At 37.9% G+C, this 21390-nt stretch overlaps 1 protein-coding gene across 1 annotated transcript in view; it reads left to right on the forward strand.

Moving 5' to 3' along the window:
- Window positions 1-21390, forward strand: part of DOCK3 (dedicator of cytokinesis 3) — a 205599-nt gene that overhangs the window by 9462 nt on the left and 174747 nt on the right. The window contains exons 4-6 of the mRNA XM_026857605.1: window positions 5802-5842; window positions 8120-8175; window positions 12247-12343. Of these exons, the coding sequence (XP_026713406.1) occupies window positions 5802-5842; window positions 8120-8175; window positions 12247-12343 (194 nt within the window). The remainder of the gene's footprint in view (window positions 1-5801; window positions 5843-8119; window positions 8176-12246; window positions 12344-21390) is intronic.

The following is a 21390-nucleotide window of genomic DNA, read 5'->3' on the forward strand; positions in this document are numbered from 1 at the left end:
ATGCTACTTTATTTAACCCAGATATTTGAGCTTTATTTTTTTAAAAAATAGATCAATACTTTTCAATTAGGACTCTTGTTTTTTCTGCTACTGAGTGCTCAAAAGCAACGAGCTTTTTCTGTGTGACAGACCTCTTTTTGATTAAGTGGAAATCTGAAAAAGGTTATGAGGCGGCTTTTAGAAAGAATATCATGTTTTGTTCAAGGCACTTTCAAGTAAAGATCAGAAAACGTTGGTAGCTCTTCTAATCACTCAGATTAAGAGAATGAGATGTGCAGGCCTGCCCCACAGCTTCTCTTGCAATTTAACTAGGATTGCACTATTGCTGAGACTTCTGAGTGTGATACATCTTTGGAGAGACTGTTTTTCAGTCTTCATCTGCAGGTTTCTGTAATACAGCTTCAGCTTTCCCACACTGTGAATTACCAAATGTACAGGTAGTTGTAGGTGAAAGACATGTTATCTACCTAAGCATTTTTTTGATATGTGATGCTGGTATATATATTCACAATCCATTTTTCTGTCCTATCTCTTCAGAGGCCTTGTTGAATTCTAGGGTTCAGAGGAGTTAAGCAGGAAGCCTAATACTTTTTATAGTAGAAGAAGCCCTAGAAACAAAGTGAAGGACAGACACGTTCTTGCATATATTGCTAAGTAATTTAGCTTTTATTACTGTCCAGCAAATAACCTACAGTGTGAATATATGCGTAGACAGTGCATTTTGAATAAAAAGTTATGAGCAAGTGGTGTTCTTAACATGTGGGGGAACAGGCATAGTGCCATACTTTTGTTTTTCCTCCACTTTTATTACCATGGAAGTAATTCTTCTTGCAGCTCTTTGAGGGATTATTTGCTGTGTAGAGTATACAGAGGGCAGAGCTCTGTTGATCGGCCTACTCTTCACTTTTTTCTTAGCTTGTATCAAATATCATTAGATGGTGTTGAAAAAAGCAGCTGTAAAGGATTGTGGTTTTTTCCTGGGTTCTATGTTCCACCTTAGAAACATGATGTTTAGACTCGACAGTAGGTTTAGATGGAATGAATCACTGTGCAGTGTGGCTGTACTGCTGCAAGTAGTCTGCTTGGTTTATCTACCACACTCTACAGTAGAATCCATGTAAAAGCAGAGTTGGAATAGGTCTTTAAGATACAGCATCTTGTTCAGAGCACACTGGAATGGGTATGATTTATTCCATTTTCTTCTACAGTTCTTGGATGAAACTTTTGTCTTGGGCATAATGAGGATGTAAAGCATGAGATGTTCAAAATCAGTTGGATTAGGAAAGTGTATGCAGTTCTTGCACTGACAGTTTCTGCTTTACTGAGGCATTATGTCTGTCATACTATTGGTTTCTGTAAAACAAACAAAAAGATTTGTACCTCTATTCATCAAAATTTATCAAGTACCTGGCTTGGTCATGACACCCAGAAATACATGTCAGCACAACATTAAGATGGCCAAATAGCTGCATTCATCCCCAGCTTCTCACAAATGTTTAGATGAAATCATGCTGTCTTTACTTGTTTTTGTGCTATGGTGTAAGCAGTAGACTCATCCTGTGCCTAACTTCCTGTGTGAACAAATAAAGAGGAAAAAAAGCTTGCTTTCAGTGTTATCTGTATCATCGAAGGTATTTTTTTTTCTTGTTCTATGATGTCTTGGTCATTTTATCTACTTTATTTTTGACTGTGATGTATTACTTGAAATTCATCAGACCTGTTTGGGATATATTTCATGGTCTCTGTCTTACCCTGAATAGGATGTTGCTTAGGATGGTGGTTCTATTAGACTAATTTTTGATGGTCTTACAATAAATGATGTTATATGGTATGGAATATCCCTTTGGCTGATTCAGGTCAGCTGTCTCAGCTATGGCCCCTCCCAACTTCTTGCCTACCCCTAGCCTGCTTGCTGGGTGTAGCACATTGGGAAAAAGAGAAAGCCTCGTTGGTGTACAAGCACTGTTCAGCAACAGTCAAAGTGCTGGTCTCCTACCTGCAGTGTTTTAGCCACAAATCCAAAACACGGCAGCAGACAGGCTGCTGTGGAGGAAGTTAGCTCCATCTCAGCCAGAACCAGTATGGTGATTCATTTTTTGAAAACCAGTTAGAATTATCTTCTTTTCCCTAGGTCATCCACTAGGTCAAGCAGTTTGAGAATATTCTTAGCTGTCAGAAAAGGAAATGGGAGGAGGCACTGTGTGCTTGAAGCACAGGCTTTGTAGAGACTTGTAGGTGTTCCAGCTGTGGTCTTACACCTTAAGTTCATCTATCCTCAAATTCTTATTAGTTACTAATAATTACTAGACAGTAATCTGTTCGGATTGTGAATACTCATGATTGTTGTTTCAGATTAATTCACAAAATTCTTGTTACTTCACAAGCCTTGTTTTTCTGCTTCTTCATTTTAAATCCCATCTTTTTCACCTTTTCATTGAAGTCAGTACTCTTTAAAGGCCATGTATCACTAGAAAATGAATGCCATAATTCTAAAGTATTAACAATTATTTGTAGTACAGTAACATCTAAAAACATTAGTCAATATTGAGGTCTGTGTAGTGCACTATTAGCTGAAGCACCTGCCTGGATTTGATGACTATTGTGATTAAATCCTCCAAAATAAATGTTTTTTTAAAAATATATGATTAAATCAATATTAATCCATTTAAGACTAATTCCAGAATGAAGGTTTAGTTCATTTTAGTGAATAATGTAATGCAGATGCAATTTTCTAAATGTGTTTTTTAAAAAAGCATTTGTACCTTTTCTTATAGCTTTTACTTTGAGATAAAAAATGAGGTTTTGTGATGTTCATTGTAAGCAAATAAAGAATTACGTCTTACAACTTGGTGCTTTCAGATTCTGGTGAGCTCTTCTTTCTACTGTGTTTTGCTTGCATGGAGTTGGAAGAAAGGATATGGTGTAGCGCTTAAGGATGTGGTGGAGTTGAGAACTGTCAATGTTGGGTTAATGGTTGGACTAGGTGATCTTCAAGGTCTTTTCCAACCTAGATGGTTCTGTGAAACTTAAAATGGAGAAAGGGAATTCTAAAAATATTATACCACTCTGAAAAATTAAAAAGAAATTAAAACTAAGATTCAGAGACCACAATCTACAAGATTAAAGGGAAATATACCACTTTTCAATTTTATGAACTTTTATGAATTTACCTACAAAATAACCTACAGAATGGGAAATCAACAATATGTCTGTCATATTCTCCAAAAGAAAAGATCCTGGATTGAAATACCAGTGGAGAAAGTTCAGGTTATAAAGTCCATGTCTGTTGTCCTAGCCACAGAAATCATGAGTATTTGCCATCTCTCCTTGACATAAATATTCTAGATTCTCAAGTACTGTACCAAAATGTTACTGTTATATGCAGTTTTCTTGGCTAGTGTTGATCAGTGGAGGAAATTTCTTCTAAAAAGAAGCCTTAGCAACACTACCACTTTCAAACTGGTCTGTGTGGAGTAGGAATAGCAGAAATATACTCTGTTTCCTTGGAATACTGTGCAGCAATGCGGTGGAATTTAGGATTCATGGAAGTTCACATTCTACAGGCAAGGAGTGCTGTATTATTCAGTCCTGGTAATTAATTATTGGACACTAACAGTCTAAACATCTGTGAGGAGAGGTTTAGAGACATTGCTTGGATGAGCTAGGTGATTTGTCAGGGGTCCTTCCATTTCTGTTGTGTACAACTCTATAAACACATACCTTTTCAGCATTGAAGATTTGTTTTGGGATTAAGAACAGGAAACTTAAAAATAAGGTAGTTTTTTTTGAAGTGTTTCATCCCCTGTCCTGCATTAATCATTAATAGACACCTGCTTTATTGAGTTTCGTTCTAACTTTTACAGTTCTGTTCACAAACTGAGTGAAAACCAATTTTTTTTTCCATATTTACTGAGAAGTTTGCAGTTCCATTTGTCTTAAATCTTAAAATGTGTGTTAATTCCTAAGGTACAGACTCTGTGAATATAAAAGTTAACAGCATGCTGTATTTAATATTGGCAACAATGAATCACAGGATAAATTTTTTTTTTTTTTTTGGTGACCTTAAAAAAATCTAGCATCTGTTACTCAAAAGCAGGTGTTGGAGGCACAGTTGTGTGGAGTTTCAGAAATTACTCATTTTAAGGATCTGTATCTGTGCATATATGTTTATATTGATATGATTGCTGTGAAGCATGATCAACTAAGAAATAATTGAAACCAAAATTTTATTTTTTAATATAAGCCATAATTTCATGGGAATATAAATCTTTGTTATGTTCTGTCTTCATGAGAAGTTTGTTTAATAAAAAAGATGGATTTTAATTTTTTCCATTCTAAGATTTGCAAATGTCTTTAATTATTTTCCTTTATATTGACTCAGATTTCATTTAAAAAAATATACATTCAAGACTAGCAAGCTGTTTTTAACAAATCCAAGGCCCTCTTCCCCACTACTGAGCCTCTAAATGAGACTCTTGTCAGAATTCAGCCAAATAAGAAGTCCTTTTTCCAAGACACAGAATACACAGTTATTTTATGTTCTTCTCTTCTCCATAGCAAATTACTGACAAGTTTTCCTAGTGCTCTTTTAAATACTGCAGATTCTAAATTGTATCTGTTCTCTGCAGGGGAAGGTTAAAAAAAAAAAAAAAGTAGGAAGCTGCTGGGAAACCTAGAGGAATTTTTATGGAAAGTGGATTTAGACTATGTGAAATTGTTGGGTTTTGGCAAGTTTGAGTTGTTGCCTGTCTGAATACTGGCTGCAGTAGATAGAAGCATGACGTGCAGGCAGTTGAACTTGCTGCTGGTGTAATAGCTGGGCCTGGACAACTTTGCCCACAAATTCCTGATGACCAGGGATGGCTGGACCTCCTCCATAGAGCTCGCACCTTGGGCACTTCGTTGCCCATGATCCTGTTCCAGGCTCAGGTCTTAACAGTTAGCTTTATGTTGTGGGGCTGAAGCATTAGACCCAGATATGAAGACAGCAGCATATTTTTAACATAAATTCAAGGAGGTTTTGTGTGTCTTATGGAATAGAACAGCCAGCTCATCTACAGTGGTGACTGAAGTGTGCTGCTTTTCCACTGTTTAACTGGATGGTGTTTTCAGCCCTTTTTTCCTGATTAATCTTGCATGGAGTGACATTACTTTCACCTGTGTAAAATAGCAGTAATTTGGTTCTGCTCTTTAACTTGTAGCTTTTGCAGCTTTGGCTTTTACTCCTGATTTATTGTTCTGTCTGGAGGTGTTAACTGATGGGGGATAGAAGAATAATTGGGTTTGTTAAATTAGATCCTAAAGCCTGTTCTCTAGTCTCACAGATATACCTAAGACCAGAGATGTACAAAGGATTGATATTTGTTTAAACAATATTAGAAATGTATGATAATGACTTTTCCTGTCTTTAAAAGGACAGGTTTTTGAAGTCTGGAGATTTTGTTAAGATAAACATTACAAAGACTCATGTGCCACCAGCATGTAAGAAAAAATGTTCCGTACAGTTAATGCAGGAGCACTGAATGCATCTTTGCCACAGTGGCTAATGACTGTGAGTACAGTGACTAAATATACTAAGCTGCTTTTATTCCTGGTGGGAATAAACAGGAGCATTTCAGGTTATTAATTGCTTGTCACCATTGCAGAGCAAAAGAATAATAATACAAAACCCCCTTTAAAAAGTATGTGAGGCATAGCTGTTTTTTGAAATTATTTCGGTAACTGCATGGTTTTCAGTCATTTGCTTCTGTGTAAAGTAGGCAATGCCACAAATTAACATAGTCTGTTTTGTCTGGTTTTAGGCTGGTACAGAGGTGTTTCCATTAAGAAGCCCAATGTAAAGGTAAGTGTGAATACCTTATTTTTTTAATCTAGTGTGAGAATATATCTGTTTTGCTGTTGTAACCCAGTAAACTTTTCTTTTCCTTACCCTTAGGATTTTACTTCTCTAACTCTTTTCCTGTGGGAGGATTGGATTTATTTGCTAAATTGAGAGAACAGCACTCATTAGTCACCCAAAGGATCAGAAACCTTCCTGACATGTAACATGTAATCTTTCCAACATTTATAAATCTCTTCCAATTTGATCCTCTCCATGCTACTCACCTAAGAAAAGCATGGATGAGTGATCTTGCACTGCTTAATTCAGGATTTTTTTAAAGAACACATTTAATAATTTGCATTATTAATCTAAGACAACTTTGAAAAAAGTTTGATGACAAAGGATAGTGCAAGTTTGTTCTTTTTTTCAAGTTTTTAGAGTTTAACCACTGCATATTTTCCATTCATATCCCTGTTTTGCTCTTGGGGAACTTTTGTGGCTGTTCTGATACGAATTTTTTGTGAGTGCATGTATATTTTTGTAAATGTATAAATAGTTGCTTCTGTGTAAGTGTCACTTAATTGTCTTTTGGTTTAAATATACCTTGTATTTAAAGAGTACCAGATTCCTCATTTTTACCTGTATTATGGAATATAATGTTACCCATATTATGTTTTCCTGACTATAATACTTTTTAATGGAAAAGCCTACATTCATTGTGTGTTTACGGTATGTCTGCTTGTGTATATGTTCAGTTTTGACAGGAGAGTGCTTCAAGCCTTCCTTGGTTTCTTAGGTAACCAGCTCAGGATCATAGAAATAAACAGCATTAACTGGAAGTGAACCAAACAGGAAACTGAAGTAGCAGTTCTTCGTTTTCCAGATTTTTGTGTGCCTGAAAGCATGCACCTTTACTTTTTTTTTTTTTTTCCCCCGATGAAGCCATTCCTGTTAGATTCATCTTTCTTCCTTCTGCAATTTCAGTCTTGCCTATCAAAAAGAAGGATTTTTTTCTTAGCCTTTTGTATCATCTTTACTTAGTATTGCTTTCAACTCATCCATGAAAATTTGTCTTCCTAAATTGTACAGTTTTAAAGCTCGGGAAATGTAAAGCCCACACTTGATGACTGACATTTTTGTCAAAGGCTGTCATCTGGTTTTTAACCTGAAGATTACCAATGCTGATCCTGTATTCCTCACTGAAGTGCAGGCTTACTGTTATTACACACTCAGTTTGCTCTGAGGATTCAGGACTGTGCATTTTACGGAGATAATGGAATGCTATGAAGAGTTTGGTTTGAATGCCCTCTTTTCCCCATGTCTCATCACACAAGAACAAAATGGCACAGGCAAGGTTAGAATCCAGCCATCATGGGAACAGCAAAAGGCAAATAACCAGAGCTAACCCAAGTGAGTTTAAACACCTTTGTTGAAAGGAGGGAGGAAAAGAATAGCCCCCGGGTATGCAAGTAATAGAATACTTCTTTCCTTAGTGAAAGTTTGGTATTGGAGCTAGGCACAAATTTGGTGGTGGGCTTTTTGTTTTATTTCTTTTTTAAACCTACACCCTTGTCATCTTCTGTGATGTAGCATAACAAAACAGAGGCCTAGGCTGGAAGCATACTGAAGATATGTTGCAGACTGCATAATAGCCACTTTTGTGGTGTCCCGACTAGCTTACATTTCTCTGGTAAATGTTCCTGGTAGTTACATCTGTTACTCATTCCTTTCTACTAACTGCCAGCTGTTCTTTGAATTTTTTCCTACTTGCCACACCTTTTTCCTGCTTGCTCATCACCTGTTAGTAGATTATGGGACTCACACAGTCTTTGCAGTAGGAAGACAGTTGACTACACTTAAATGTTTTCTTTTAAATCATAGGATTAGTGACACCTTTTAATTTGGTCCTGGTTGACTTACATGTGATTTTTATACCAGGGCATATTTCCTGTACAACACTGTTTCTTGAATACTTCAGAAGTTTTTGGGAATGAAAAGTACTCAGCCTGCATCTTTTATTATATTTTTATGTAATAGACTTGCAAAACTTCCTTGTTAAGAAATTGGTCTTTCAAGATGGAGGCTTGATTCAGTGTGCTGTCCTGTTCTAAAAGGGATTAAAATGATCAATTGTGACTGATTTGAATGTTAACTTTTGACTGTGGCAGCTTCTTTGATACAGCATTAGACTTTTGGGATTTTTAATAGCTACAGTGGCAATTATTTACAGTGGCTTAGGACTTAAATGCTAAAAATTGCAAATATATTTTTCTAACTTACCATATTTTTCTTTTTCAGGGGATTTTTCCTGCAAACTATATCCACTTGAAAAAGGCAATCGTCAGTAACAGAGGGTGAGTATTTTTCCTTCTTGCTAAGAAGTTGCAGTGCTGCTCATGGAGAAGGGAATCTAAGAAATTATTAAAACTTACAGAATGGTTTTAGTTCATTGTATCTTTTGTTGTTTATTTGCAAATTAAATGTAGTTCTGGAGATCTTTAGGGTTTTTTTGTTTCTTGATATAGCGAGAATCAATTCTGTTGGTTACTCCTGTTCACTTTTGCTCATAAAGTTGTAACTTCAGAAGTATCACCTGAAACACACACACATGTGAAAGAACTCTCTTTGCATTTTTCATTTCTGCTTGCATTCTCACTGGCAAAATTCTATATGTTTCCATTTGTTGTGGAGGCACCAGCATGTAGAAATCAGATCTTGTGTATCAACAGATTTTCACTGAGACATAGCTGACAAGGTATCTATGGTACTTGAAAACTTTTCAGAAGGATCCAAGAATGGCTGAAGTACACTCTGCTGAAAATATTTTACCTTCACTGTCTCTGTATATAGTTCATATGTTGCTAGAGATAGGTTTATTTTAGTTAATGTGAATAGCAATGCTGATGGCAACATAAGGTCAGAGATTTTGCTATGTGCAGGCTATATAACCTGCAGAGTTTCCTGGGAGATTTAACTGAGACTACTGAAATCTTGTGTCTTCACTGCTGCTCTTATCTGCATATTCTAGATTAAGGCCACTGTGGGGAGATTTATAAGTGCAGCATTTCAGTGACCCAAGGCAACAAATTAAATGTGAAAGATAAAACATATGAAGTGGCATTTAGAGAAGTACCTGTAGAAAAATACGTGACTTCTCATAGTCTTGAATTGTATATTTATCCTCAAAGGGACTGAATAAATATTGTAAGGGCAACTGTAATACTGATTCTTCATAACTTTGGGGTGTAATAAAATTATATATATAGCATAGAATGACTACTCCTAATGTGTACTCTCCTTAGGGAGAAGACCAGTTTCCTGTGAACTGTAGTTAATTAATACTTGATGTTAGTTCAGAACTTGTAAAGGCCAACTAGTTCAGGATATTTAGATACTAGGAAGGTTGATGTACTTTTTTAAAAAAAATATCAAAAGCTGGTATACCAATTGATACATCAGAACATAATACAGTTCTGAACCAAAGATCATGTTTATTTCGTTTGGTAAAAGATTCTGCGCCTGTATTAAAACATATATTCAAAGTACCAATTTAAACACTTGTGAAATAGCGCATGGTATATAGTGTTCTTACATTTGAGTCATAGACCCAAAGTAATGTCAGTAATATGTGAGAATGATGAAGTGCATGGTTATAGGAATGCAAAGCATTGAATTAACATGGCTTAATGTAGTCCTGACGTGCATTCTCTTTAAATCCAATCACACTGTTGAAGGCTAGTCTTCCAAAATGTTTTCTTTTTCACTGATGACAAAAGTCTGTAAATCCACTTTAAAAAATAATCTTTAGAAGAATGTCTTTCTTTGGTTTTGATCCCCCCTTATTAGTTAAAGTGTATTGTGTGATTCCTTTTGATTGTTTAGTTTTCTGTGGTTTCTTAAGGGAATGTTGAACTGTTTTGAATCCCTTCCCTGCAATGGCATTTTACAGAGATCCATAAAGAACTGAGTTTTCAGCTAGAAAGGGTTGTGGGATCATTTTTAATGTCGTTAATGTCAAGCAAACTTTTGATGATACATACTAAATGCAGAAAATTTTTTTAACTATTATAATGATCTTTGAATATGAGTTAAAGAATAGATGTTGGGTTTTTCATCATATTCTTAGTGCCATACTGCAGATCACAAGCATGCTCTGTGGAGTTTTGTTAAAGCATGAATTGAGATTTCCTAGTTTTGCTGTAGCCAAATTTAAACCAAAGTAGAAAACAACCACAAAAAACTCCAAACCAAAACCCAAAATATTGCAGGAGTAGAACAGAGCACAATCTCAGATGCCAAGTGTCTGTCGGTGTTTCAGTTTCTCACAGCAAAATGTTGCAGTAATAAGGTCACTGACATAATAGAAAAAAAAATGTGATCTGCCTTAGTCTCCTGGTGTGTATGTATATGAATGAGTGCTTTCTCGTCCCAGCTTTAGTAGATTGTATGCGCACCTAGTATGACTATGACAGGTTTTTAGAATAGTGATGTTTCTAGTATATGTGTATTTTGGATCTTAATATGAGAGTTACTTTGTTACTGATGCAAGTATGAGTTTTTAGTAGTTTGGAAATGAAGAATTGAAGCTTTTCTTTGATAAGTTTTCAGTTCTAAGAATCCATAGAAACATACAGTGACTAAACTTCACCACCCTCTCCCCCATCACTTGTTACTTTTGGCTTCACCTAATGTGCCACAATTATTTCTAGTAAGAATTTTCAAAAGGGGAAATACTGCCATGGAAGTGTGTGTTTTTTTTAAAAATGATTAACTGTGTTCTCTTTTTAAGAAAAAAAAAAAAGCAAAAAACGAACAAACCCACAAAAAAACTGACAACCAAAAAACCCAAAACCCCAACACTTTTCAGAATTATTTACATTTCATTGTTCACATATTTACTTGGTAGCACTCATTTAACTCTGCACAAAGACCAGAAGAAATAGCCTAAACTGGTTACGGAATGGGGAGTTTGTAGCTTCCCTTCAGGAGAATTTCAGAATAACTGTATGCACAGTTGTACTGCTGAGGAGGAAGGGGGTTCATTCTCCTTCATGGTTGTTGGTTGTGTTGCAGAGGCTGTCTCTCACTTGACACTACTTGTCCCAGACCACCTTTTAAGCCAGTATTTTTCAGTACTGCTGCTTTAGGACTTAGGGAAAATTGTTCTGATATGCTGTATTTCAGAAATGTGTTGGATTTTTTTGTTGTTTTTTTTTTTTTTTTTTTTTTTTAGTCTTACTCTTTTTTAAAAAAAATGCTGAAAGAGCAAACGCTTGAAATAGACCTTCTGACACTTGTTTCAGCAATAGCATTCAACATAAAGAGCAAGTAAAGGTGCTAATGACACGGATAATATAATGATATTATAATACATACATTAGTTATCACATTCTTGTATTTCAGTGTGATCAGAGAGCGAGCTATGCTTTTCTGACATGGACCTGCTTGAGCAGGTCCAAAAGATGCCACTGAGATGCTCAGGGGGCTGGACACCTCTCTTATGAGAGAGGTGGGCTTTTCAGCTTGGAGAAGAGAAGGCTCTGGGGAGACCTTACTGTAGCCTTTCAATACTTGTAAGAAAGATGGGGACAGACTTTTTAGTAGGGCCTATTGTGACAGGACAGGGGGCAATGGTTTTAAGTATAAAGAGGATAGATTCAGACTAGATATAAGGAGGATATTTTTATGCTGAGGGTGGTGAAACACTGGCACAGGTTGACCAGCGAGGTCGTAGATGCCCCATCCCTGGAGACATTCCAGATGAGGTTGAACAGGGCTCTGAGCAGCCTGATATAGCTGAAGATGACCCTACTCCTTGCAGAGGGGTAGGACTAGTTGACCTTTAAAGGTCCCTTCCAACCCAACCTAGTCTATGATTCTCTTTTAATGAGTATGGAGGATCTTGACCAAAAAGGAACAGGTCCTTTTGATTAGAGGATAGCTTACTCGGGTTTCATATGCAGTGCTGAAAAAGTCTTCTGGATAGGAAAGGTTAGATCTTTTGGGTAGTTAGTGATAATGGCTAACATATTAACTGGTGGCGAAAAAGGAGTTGGCTTAGTGGGAAAGGACACAAACGGTGAAGGACCATGGTTTACAGGCAAGGTAATTTAACATGCTATAATCATGAAAAGTGTTTTTATTGACCTTCAGTAGAATGAAATTATATATTTTGAAGAGGTAACTAGCAAATGCTTCACATAAACTGATTCTTGTTGAATGTAATGGAGTAACGGTTGATGTGAATCTGGAGTTGCTTCAGTGTTAAAACAGACAAAATGTTCCTCTTAGATATTTTCCTTTATGTTGAACAAATTCAAACAAATTCAAGCTCTAGCATTTTACAAATTACTATGTTGATATTTACTACTTTTTCTACCTTTTCCTGATTAACTTTCCCAATTTTTTCCCCTCTTCTTATATAGGCAATATGAAACAGTTGTTCCACTTGAAGATTCTGTTGTGACTGAAGTCACAGCAACACTGCAGGAATGGGCTGTGCTCTGGAAACAGCTGTATGTGGTAAGAACAATACTCTTCTCATACTTTGCTTCTCAGGTATCTTGGGAGATATGTTGCCTGCATTTCAGTCCATTAGGAAAAAAATCCTAATCAGTGTAAGAATTGTTAGATTCATTTTATCTAGTGGGGAGTTTACTAACTGTAGAATCACTGATGATGTGAGGTTTGTGTGGGCTATGATGGAAATTTCGGTGATTTTGGAATTTTGCCTTCAGATGTGAAAGCTTCATTGTTTAAAACCCCTCTATTTTAAAAACATTTTAAAATATGTAATAAATAATATATGTGTTTAGTAACACAAAATGGAAGACTTCTTTAAGTCCTATCAAAGACTTCAAAGAATTATTCAGCGCAGCCTGCATTTGTTTTAGCATCTAGGGTTTGACAGAGGAAGAACTTGGGGATCTTTTTGTACACTTATTCCTTCATCTATTAAAATAAAACACTCAAATGTATTGAGTTTTCAACTCACCTATTCTATGTAATTTTCATTTGCTGCTATAATGTCATCTACTTCTGCTTTCATCTTTGTTCTTACCTTTTTAATGGCCAATTCTCACAGAACAGCTAATAAAAAATGTGCACATTGGAAAGTATTTAACTTTTTAAACTCATTTTAGCTTTTTAGCTCAGTAATTACAAGCCATAACTGCAGAACTAGGATCAAGAAGTATAGATGGCACAAGCATGAATTTCCTTTTTCTCCTTACTTTAGAGAAATACATCTACATAAAGGTGCAGTAGTTTTGTTTCCTTATTTAAATCTGAAGTGACAGTAGTTGGATAGCTAGGAAATAAAACTGGAGAAGATCCAACTAATGAGTCTAGTGTCTCTCTGGCATAACCAGCCATGTTCTGTACTCCCGTCAAAAAGCAATAAAGTCTATTTTGAAATTAGTTTTACTTTTGTTGCTCCCACTTCTTCTGTGGGGATCATATGCCTCTGAAGAAATTTCTTGGAAAGTAGCATCCAATCTAATTGGAGGGGGGTGGGGCATGGCACATGGTATATACACTTGTTTTTATACCACTCTCACACCTAGTACTCTCTTTTTTTTTTTTCTTTTCCATTTCAAGTACTCTGGTGTATGTGAATAAAGCAATCTTTTCTGTTTTCTTCCTGCAAGATTTTCTCTCTCCCAAGTGTCAGATGAAGAAGACAACAGTAATACTGACAATGGTATTGAATTGGAGAAATGGGAATCATTTTACCTACAAATGAGATACACTTCCTTTCTACTAATGTGTTTCTTTTTTATTGTCAAAACTAGTTCCTGGAGGGGAGGGAGAGAGAAAGCTCTAGCTATAAACTTTCACTTAGTGATTTTCTTTCTGGGACTGCTTTCTATTGTAGCTCATTATACTTATAACATTGCACACAACATTATTGTAATCTTAAATACAGGGGAAAGAATTTACTGTTTTCATAGAACTATGGAAGGAGGCATCTGTTCCATGACACGAAGAAATTGTCAGCAGGTCAAAGTACAAAATAAATTTTGTGGTGTTTTTTTTGGTGAAATTAGAAAAAAAAATTTCTAATACAGAAATAGTCAGAGAACTGTTTATGTTGGAAGAGACCTCTTGAGATCCTCTAGAACTGCTTTCTCAAGTAGGGTCAGCTAGACCAGGTTGTCTAGAACTGTATCCAGTCAGGTTATGAGTGGAGAATCCACAGCTTTCCTGGACAAAGTTGTCAGTGTTTGACCACCTTCAATGTTTTTTTTAATGTCCAAGACTACTGATGTAGTACCATAGCCTTTCTGATGTGAAAGAACAATATACACCATTGTTAGGTGGGTAATAGAAATTTATCCCATTTACAGAGTGTAAATTTGAAACCTGAGGAAGTGTGTACAGAGGTGCATTAATGGATGTGTCAGAGCTGGGATTAGGGTTTTATAATTGGTATTCAGGCTAGAAGCTATGCTGTAAGGTCATATCTTAAAATGTATTAAGAGACTAAATAGAAATACTTGGTTGTTGTTGGATCAGCACCAGTAGAAATTTTTATTATTCCCAAACTGTAATAAGAATCATCTAAGGAATCTAATTAATGTTATTTATCATGTTGTTATGCCTAATCAGCTTTGTATAAAAGCTTCTCACTGTAGGGAAAGTTCAAACTCCAGTTGTTACTGGATGCTTTCAGTAGGTCAGTACCTACAAATGGCAACAATAGGCACTTCATTTTTTAGTAGTATTACACTGTAAGACAACTGCAAAACAAAATGTACAGCATCTCTTGATATCTCTGAATAGACTGAAAAGTTCATCTCATGCTTTTTGACAGACATCTTACTTGTATTATGGCTTGAAAGACCAAGTTAATTTCAACTAAAAATTGCAAGAAATTGCTTTAGTAATATCATTGAGATATGTATTTTCCTTTAGTTAAACAATAGGAACTGGCATGTAATATCCAGGAAGCCTAGAGCAATTAAAACACTGCCTGAAGAGGGATCCTATGTTGTTCCAAGATAAAATAGCTCAGATGACAAAAAATAGGAGGGAGTAGGACAAGAGTGAGAAATGGAAGGGCAAAGTGAAGCACAACTTTGGGAGACAGTTGTAGATAATTAGTTCCTGTAAAATATTAGCAATCTTCCTCAGTTCCTTCTGACTGCAGAGAGTCCATGCTATTACTAGGAAGAAACTGTGCTTGGGTAAGCTTGAATAGGTTTGAGTTATAAGAGCTGTGCAGTAATTTTAGTTTTGTATGTCTTGAAAAGATTAGCCTGAGTTCACTATACTACACAGGGCTATGATATTCTTTTAATTTTTGCTATCAAGGTGAAAGCAAAGTGATGGTCTGAGACTCTGGAGAAAGACACTTGTGTGCAATGAGTTTGTAAAGGAAGGACTGTGCCCAAAATGAATTTGAAATAAAAGATGTATGGTGTGTTATTTGCTTTAATGTAATATTGTGTTATGTTCCGAGTATTTGGATTCTGATATTATAACCCTTTAAAGGCTAACAGAGCAGTAAGATTTTTGAAAATGCAGGAGGTTTCTCTCAAGTTGGAAAGGGATATAAAGAACTTCATTTGACACTTCATTTGCGAGAAGGGAAAGATGTTTAGGAACTGTGGAAACACCTGAGAAGGGTCTGGTAGGGAATGGAGCCCACGCTCACAAAAGGGTGTTGGATTCATTAGCTCATCTCAAGTGTATCTATACCAATGCATGCAGTATGAGCAACAAACGGGGAGCTTGAGGCCATGATGCATCACAAGAACTATGACATAGTAGATATAACAGAAACATGGTGGGATGCCTCACACGACTGGAGTGCTGCAGTCAATGGCTACAAACTCTTCAGGAGGGAGAGACAGGGAAGGAGAGGTGGTAGAGTGGCCCTGTATGTAAGAGAATGCTATGACAGCTCAGAAATCAAGTGTAGTGATAATGGGGTTGAGACTGTGTGGATTAGGTTAAGGGCCAATAAAGCAGATCTTGCTGTGGGAGTCTGCTATAGACCCCCAGCCAAAGCACTGAGGTAGATGAAGCTTTCCACAAACAGTTGGGAGAAATCTTGCGGTCACTTGCTGTTCTTGTGGGGGACTTTAACCTCCCAGACATCTACTGGAAACACAACACAGCGGAGAAGGAACAATCCAGGAGGTTCCTGGAATGTGTGGAGGATAACTTCCTCACCCAGCTGGTGAGTGAGCTGACCAGGGAAGGTGCCCTCTTGGACCTGCTTCTTGCAAACAGGGAAGAGCTTGGGAGGGGAGGTAAAGTTTGGAGAACGTCTAGGGTGCAGTGATCATGAGATGATCAAATTTTCAGTCCTTGGAGAAACAAAGAGAGGGGTTAGTAAAACTGCCACCTTAGACTTCCACAGGGCTAACTTCGAACTGTTCAAAAAACTGATTAACAAAATCTCTTGAGAGGCTGCTTTGAAGGTAATGGGAGTCCAGGAGGGCTGGACATACTTGAAGAGCAAAGTCTTAAAGGCACAGGAGCAGGCTGTTCCCATGTGCTGAAAAACAAGCAGGCAGGGAAGGAGACTAGCCTGGCTAAACAGGGACCTTTGGATGGATCTCAAGAACAAAAGGAGAATCTATTGCCTTTGGAAGAGGGGCCAGGTCTCCCATGAAGACTGTAAAGTTGTAGTGAAGTTATGAAGGGAGAACATTAGGAGAGCCAAAGCACAGCTAGAGTTCAACTCTGCTGCAGCTGTTAAAGGTAATATGTTTCTATAAATTCGTTAACAGCAAAAGGAGGATTAGAGAAAATCTCCCTCCCTTACTGGATGCAGAGGGAAACATGGTAACTAAGGATGAGGTAAAGGCTGAGGTGCTCAATGCCTACTTTGCCTCAGTCTTCAGCAGTAGAACTGACTGTTCCCTGGACACGCAGCTCATGAGCTGGGAGATGGGATGGGGAAGCAGATTGAGGTCAGTACAGTTAAAGAGGAGGTCGTTAGACACCCGCTGCACCACTTGGATGCACACAAGTCTGTGGGACCAGATGGGTTACACCCAAGGGTGATGAGGGAGTTGTCCGTGATTTACCTGAAATCATGGCTCACTGGGGAGGTCCCATTGGACTGGAGGGTGGCAAGTGTGACACCCATCTACAAAAAAGCAGGAAGGATGACCAGGAAACTATAGACCTGTCAGTCTGCCCTTGGTGCCAGGGAAGGTCATGGAGCAGGTCATCTCCAGTGTCATTACAAGTCATATAATGGACAACCAGGGGATCAGGCCTAGTCAGCATGGGTTCATGAAAGGCAGATCCTGCCTGACAAACATGAACTCCTCCTATGACAAGGTGACCTGCTTATTGTCTGAGGGGAAGGCTGTGGATGTTGTTTACTTTGACTTTAGTAAGGCCTTTGACACCGTTTCCCACAGCATTCTCCTGGTGAAACTGACTGCTCGCAGCTTGGATGGGCACACGCTTCGCTGGGTAAAAAACAGTCTGGATGGCCGGGCCCAGAGAGTTGTGGTGAACGGAGTTAAATCCAGTTGGCGGCCGGTCACGAGTGGTGTCCCCCAGGGCTCATTGTTGGGGCCACTCCTGTTTAACATCTTTATTGATGATCTAGCCGGGGGGATCAAATGCACCCTCAGTCAGTTTGCAGATGACAGACACAGAGTTGGGTGGGAGTGTTGATCTGCTCGAGGGTAGGGAGGCTCTGCAGAGAGACCTGGACAGGCTGGAGCCATGGGCTGAGGCCAACTGGAGGAGTTTCAAGAAGGCCAAATTCTGGCGGCTGCACTTGGGCCACAACTCCCAGCAGCACTACAGGCTTGGGGAGGAGTGGCTGGAGAGCTGCCAGTCAGAGAGGGACCTGAGGGGGTTGATTGACAGCTGGCTGAACAGGACCCAGCAGTGTGCCCAGGGGGCCAAGAAGGCCAATGGCATCCTGGCTTGTGTCAGCAATAGCGTGGCCAGCAGGGACAGGGAAGGGATCTTACCCCTGTGCCCGGCACTGGTGAGGCTGCACCTTGATTACTGGGTTCAGTTTTGGGCCCCTCACCCCAAAAAGGACATTGAATTACTTGAGTGTGCCCAGAGAAGGGCAACGAAGCTGGGGCAGGGTCTGGAGCACAGGTCGTACGGGGAGCAGCTGAGGGAACTGGGGGGGATTAATCTAGAGAAGAGGAGGCTGAGGGGAGACCTCATCGCCCTCTACAGCTACCTGAGAGGAGGGTGCAGAGAGCTGGGGATGAGTCTCTTATACCAAATAGTAAGCAATAGGATAAGAGGGAATGGTCCCAAATTGCACCAGGGAAGGCTTAGACTGGATATTAAAAAGCATTTCTATACAGAAGGGGTTGTTGGACATTGGAGAGGGCTGCCCAGGGAGGTGGTGGAGTCCCCATCCCTGGAGGTGTTCAAGAGTCAGGTTGACTTAGTGCTGAGGGATATGGTGTAGTTGGGAACTGTCAGTGTTAGGTCAACAGTTGGAATGGATGATCTTCAAGGTCTTTTCCAACCTAGATGATTAAAAAAAAAAAAAATACTGGTACAGAGGCTATCAGAATTTGTTATTTATATTGGGTGGGTTTTGTAGCAGTAATGATAAAATTCTGTGCCTACCTAAAAATCACCTTTTATTTCTTATTGAGTAATAAGTAATAGAACTTGTTAAATATTTAATATTTTTAAAGGAGAAAAAATGATATGACTTTTTTTGGTTCTGGGGACAGACTTCTTAGCAGGGCCTGTTGTGATAGGACAAGGATACTTACCCTTTCTCAGTATTACAAAGACATATAAACAAAAGATGCCCTTCCCAAATACTGTACTTAATATGGAGAGGAAGAGGAAAGAAAAGTAAGATTATTTTGTGAGGCTGAGCTTATTCTTGTGACTACTCCAAAGGCACAAGGAAGAGAAAAACAGAAAAGCAAGAACAAACCTTGGCTAGACTTCTGTAGGCATAGGTGTGGATAAAGATGCAAAGCTGCATTTGTTGTGAAATGTATGTGTGTGGCTCTCATGTAGTTGCCCAGACCAGTATATGACTTCCATCGAGACAGCAGAATAATACCAGTAAGGAAGATAACTTTCTCTCTTACCTTGTATGTGTTGATAAGATTTGTTATTTTTATACTACTTCTAAATAAAGGATCTGCAAGTTCTCTGTGAGCTTTTGTTAATTAGGTCAAACAAGACTCCTGTGAGTTAAGTCAGCTAAAGAGATCACTGAAACTCACAGTTGGAGCATAGTAGCTATTTTAACAGTAAAAAAAATTCCTCAGAGTTTAAGATGTGATGTGAGGACTATTTCTGTTGAAATAGCAGATGACTGTAGAGAGACCAAACATAATTGCCCAATTTAGAATTTGGTCAGATCAATAAAGGTAATTTGCTATTTTTATGCAGAAGGGGAGTGGCGGAACAGTGTGGAGTGACTTCTCATTTAGTTTTAGAAATAAGACCTAATGGCATTGGACATAAATGGAATTTTTGCCAGCTGTATCTGAAACAAATTTCCTGTTGGCTCCTTTTAAATTTTCTGAGGATCCTATCAAGGAAAAGAGAGTGGGTAAAAGGAGTTGGTGCAATCAGAACTATCTGATTTGGGTGTTTTAGGGTGTCCCTAAAATTGAAGCATTAGTTCAAAACTTGTCTTGAAAAAATGCCGTTCGCTGAATTACTAATGTAATTTACAGTTGTAGTGATGTATTTTGAGAAATTTTTATTTAGTGAGATGCGTTTTGCTTCATATCTGATAAAACATGGAACTGCTGATGTGTTTTCTAAAATATATAGAAAGAAAAAAGTGATATGATCTAAACCAGACATTCTGCATTTGAGATCTACTTCAGAAGGCCTTCCTTGAGGGAACAGAATTCCTTTGAGTTAAGGTTGAGTGTATTTCTTACAAACTTAGAGTTCTGTGCAAGCAAACTCTTGGAAAGATGAGGTATTTGGACTGAGACTGAGAAATGGTGTTACACGTATCTGTGGTCCTCTTTCCTTTTTCTGAATCATTTCAAAAGGTACCAGCAAATAGGAAATTTCTTTAGGGTGATTGTTCAGGCATTGTGAAAGGGACATCTGAAAAAAGTCTTAAGATCTTGTCTGGCCCCGTCTGACACTAACAGAGAGACTCAAAGTTATTGCTTTATTATCCATGGTCCTATGTTCTAATGTTCGGCAGCATTATGGATATTTGTATATCTTTCTATGTTTAGAGTGAAGGATGTATTTTCATGGAGTGACCAGGAACTCAGGTATAAGTTGGAGGGAGCTTATAGTCTTGTTAAGTGTTGCACAGAATACAAAGAAAACCAAGAGTAAATATTGCCCCTTTCAGTAGCATCTAGTTCTTCAGTTTCTCAAAACGAACAGTGCACTGGGAAAACATCTGATTGCTTAGCAACCTCAGAGACTTTTAGCAGATTTGTCATTTGATTACTAACAAATACTTGAATATTTTTCTTGATTAGGTTGTGAAGGGTATGTGCAGAATGATTTGGAGAATGCAGAATGATGAACCTTCAGTCTTGTGTAAGGTGGATATTTTTATTATTTTGTCTGTTCAGTTATGGAAGGGGAAGCTGGAGATAAATCATAGAATCATAGAATAGCCCAGGTTGGTAGGGACCTTGAAAGATCATCTGGTTCAACCTAGCTCCTGTCTAATTGCATCTTGAAAACACCCAGCGATGGGGACTCTACCATGTCCCTGGGGAGCTTGTTCCAGTGACTGATTGTTCTTACTGTAAAAAATTTCTTTCTTCCATTGAGGTGAAAGCTCTCTCTCCTGGTGCAATTTATACCCATTGTCTTTCCTCATAGGGCAGGTTCTCCAGCCCTTTGATCATCTTTGTTGGCCCTCCTTTGGACCTGTTCCAGTCCATGCCTCTTCTTGAGTTGCATGGACCGGAATAAAGACCACAATATAGAAGTGTCACAGCGTGATTTTATGTCTCCCCATTGCCTTAGACAATTAGAGGTTTCTGTACGTAAAATTGTAGGCTTTTATGCTGTTTAAATATGTTGTATTTGGAAAGTTGAGAAAAAGTCCTTCTCGTGCTTTGTTAAATTGAGACTTGCATTTACATAAGTTTATTAGCTATGGTTACTTGGAGGTCTTTAGTGGATGTCGTGACCTCTACATGTTGTCTTTGGTAGAACAGTCTTAATGTAGAATCTATGCTTAATATTTATTAGGTCACTGTCATAAAATGCAGTCCCTTTCAGTACATCTCCCTGTTAGCACTAACTTGCTTGAAGTTCAGTTTAAGTGCTTCATATTCGAAGATTATAAAGGATTCTCATAATTATTATTTTTCCCTTCCCTGTTTTTAAGAGATGTAACGCAGTCATCAGTCTCTCATAGTGGTTTGTGAGCTTTACAGAATTATAAGTAGGCATAAGTTTTTAGGAAAATAAAATAAAATTAGTTTGTAATCAAGTCTTATGTAATTAAAATTTGAAAAAATACAGTAATTGGTTTGAAAATTACTTTCCTTTGAAGATCATAGAATTTATGGCCAGTTTATTGAATTTAAAGAACAATATAACAAAGAGCAATATATACGGTACACTTCACCTTTCATTTACTTCCACAGATTTAT

The sequence above is a fragment of the Athene cunicularia genome (assembly GCF_003259725.1).
Source record: "Athene cunicularia isolate RWA chromosome 12 unlocalized genomic scaffold, athCun1 chr12_part1, whole genome shotgun sequence".
NCBI classification, from domain to species: Eukaryota; Metazoa; Chordata; class Aves; order Strigiformes; family Strigidae; genus Athene; species Athene cunicularia.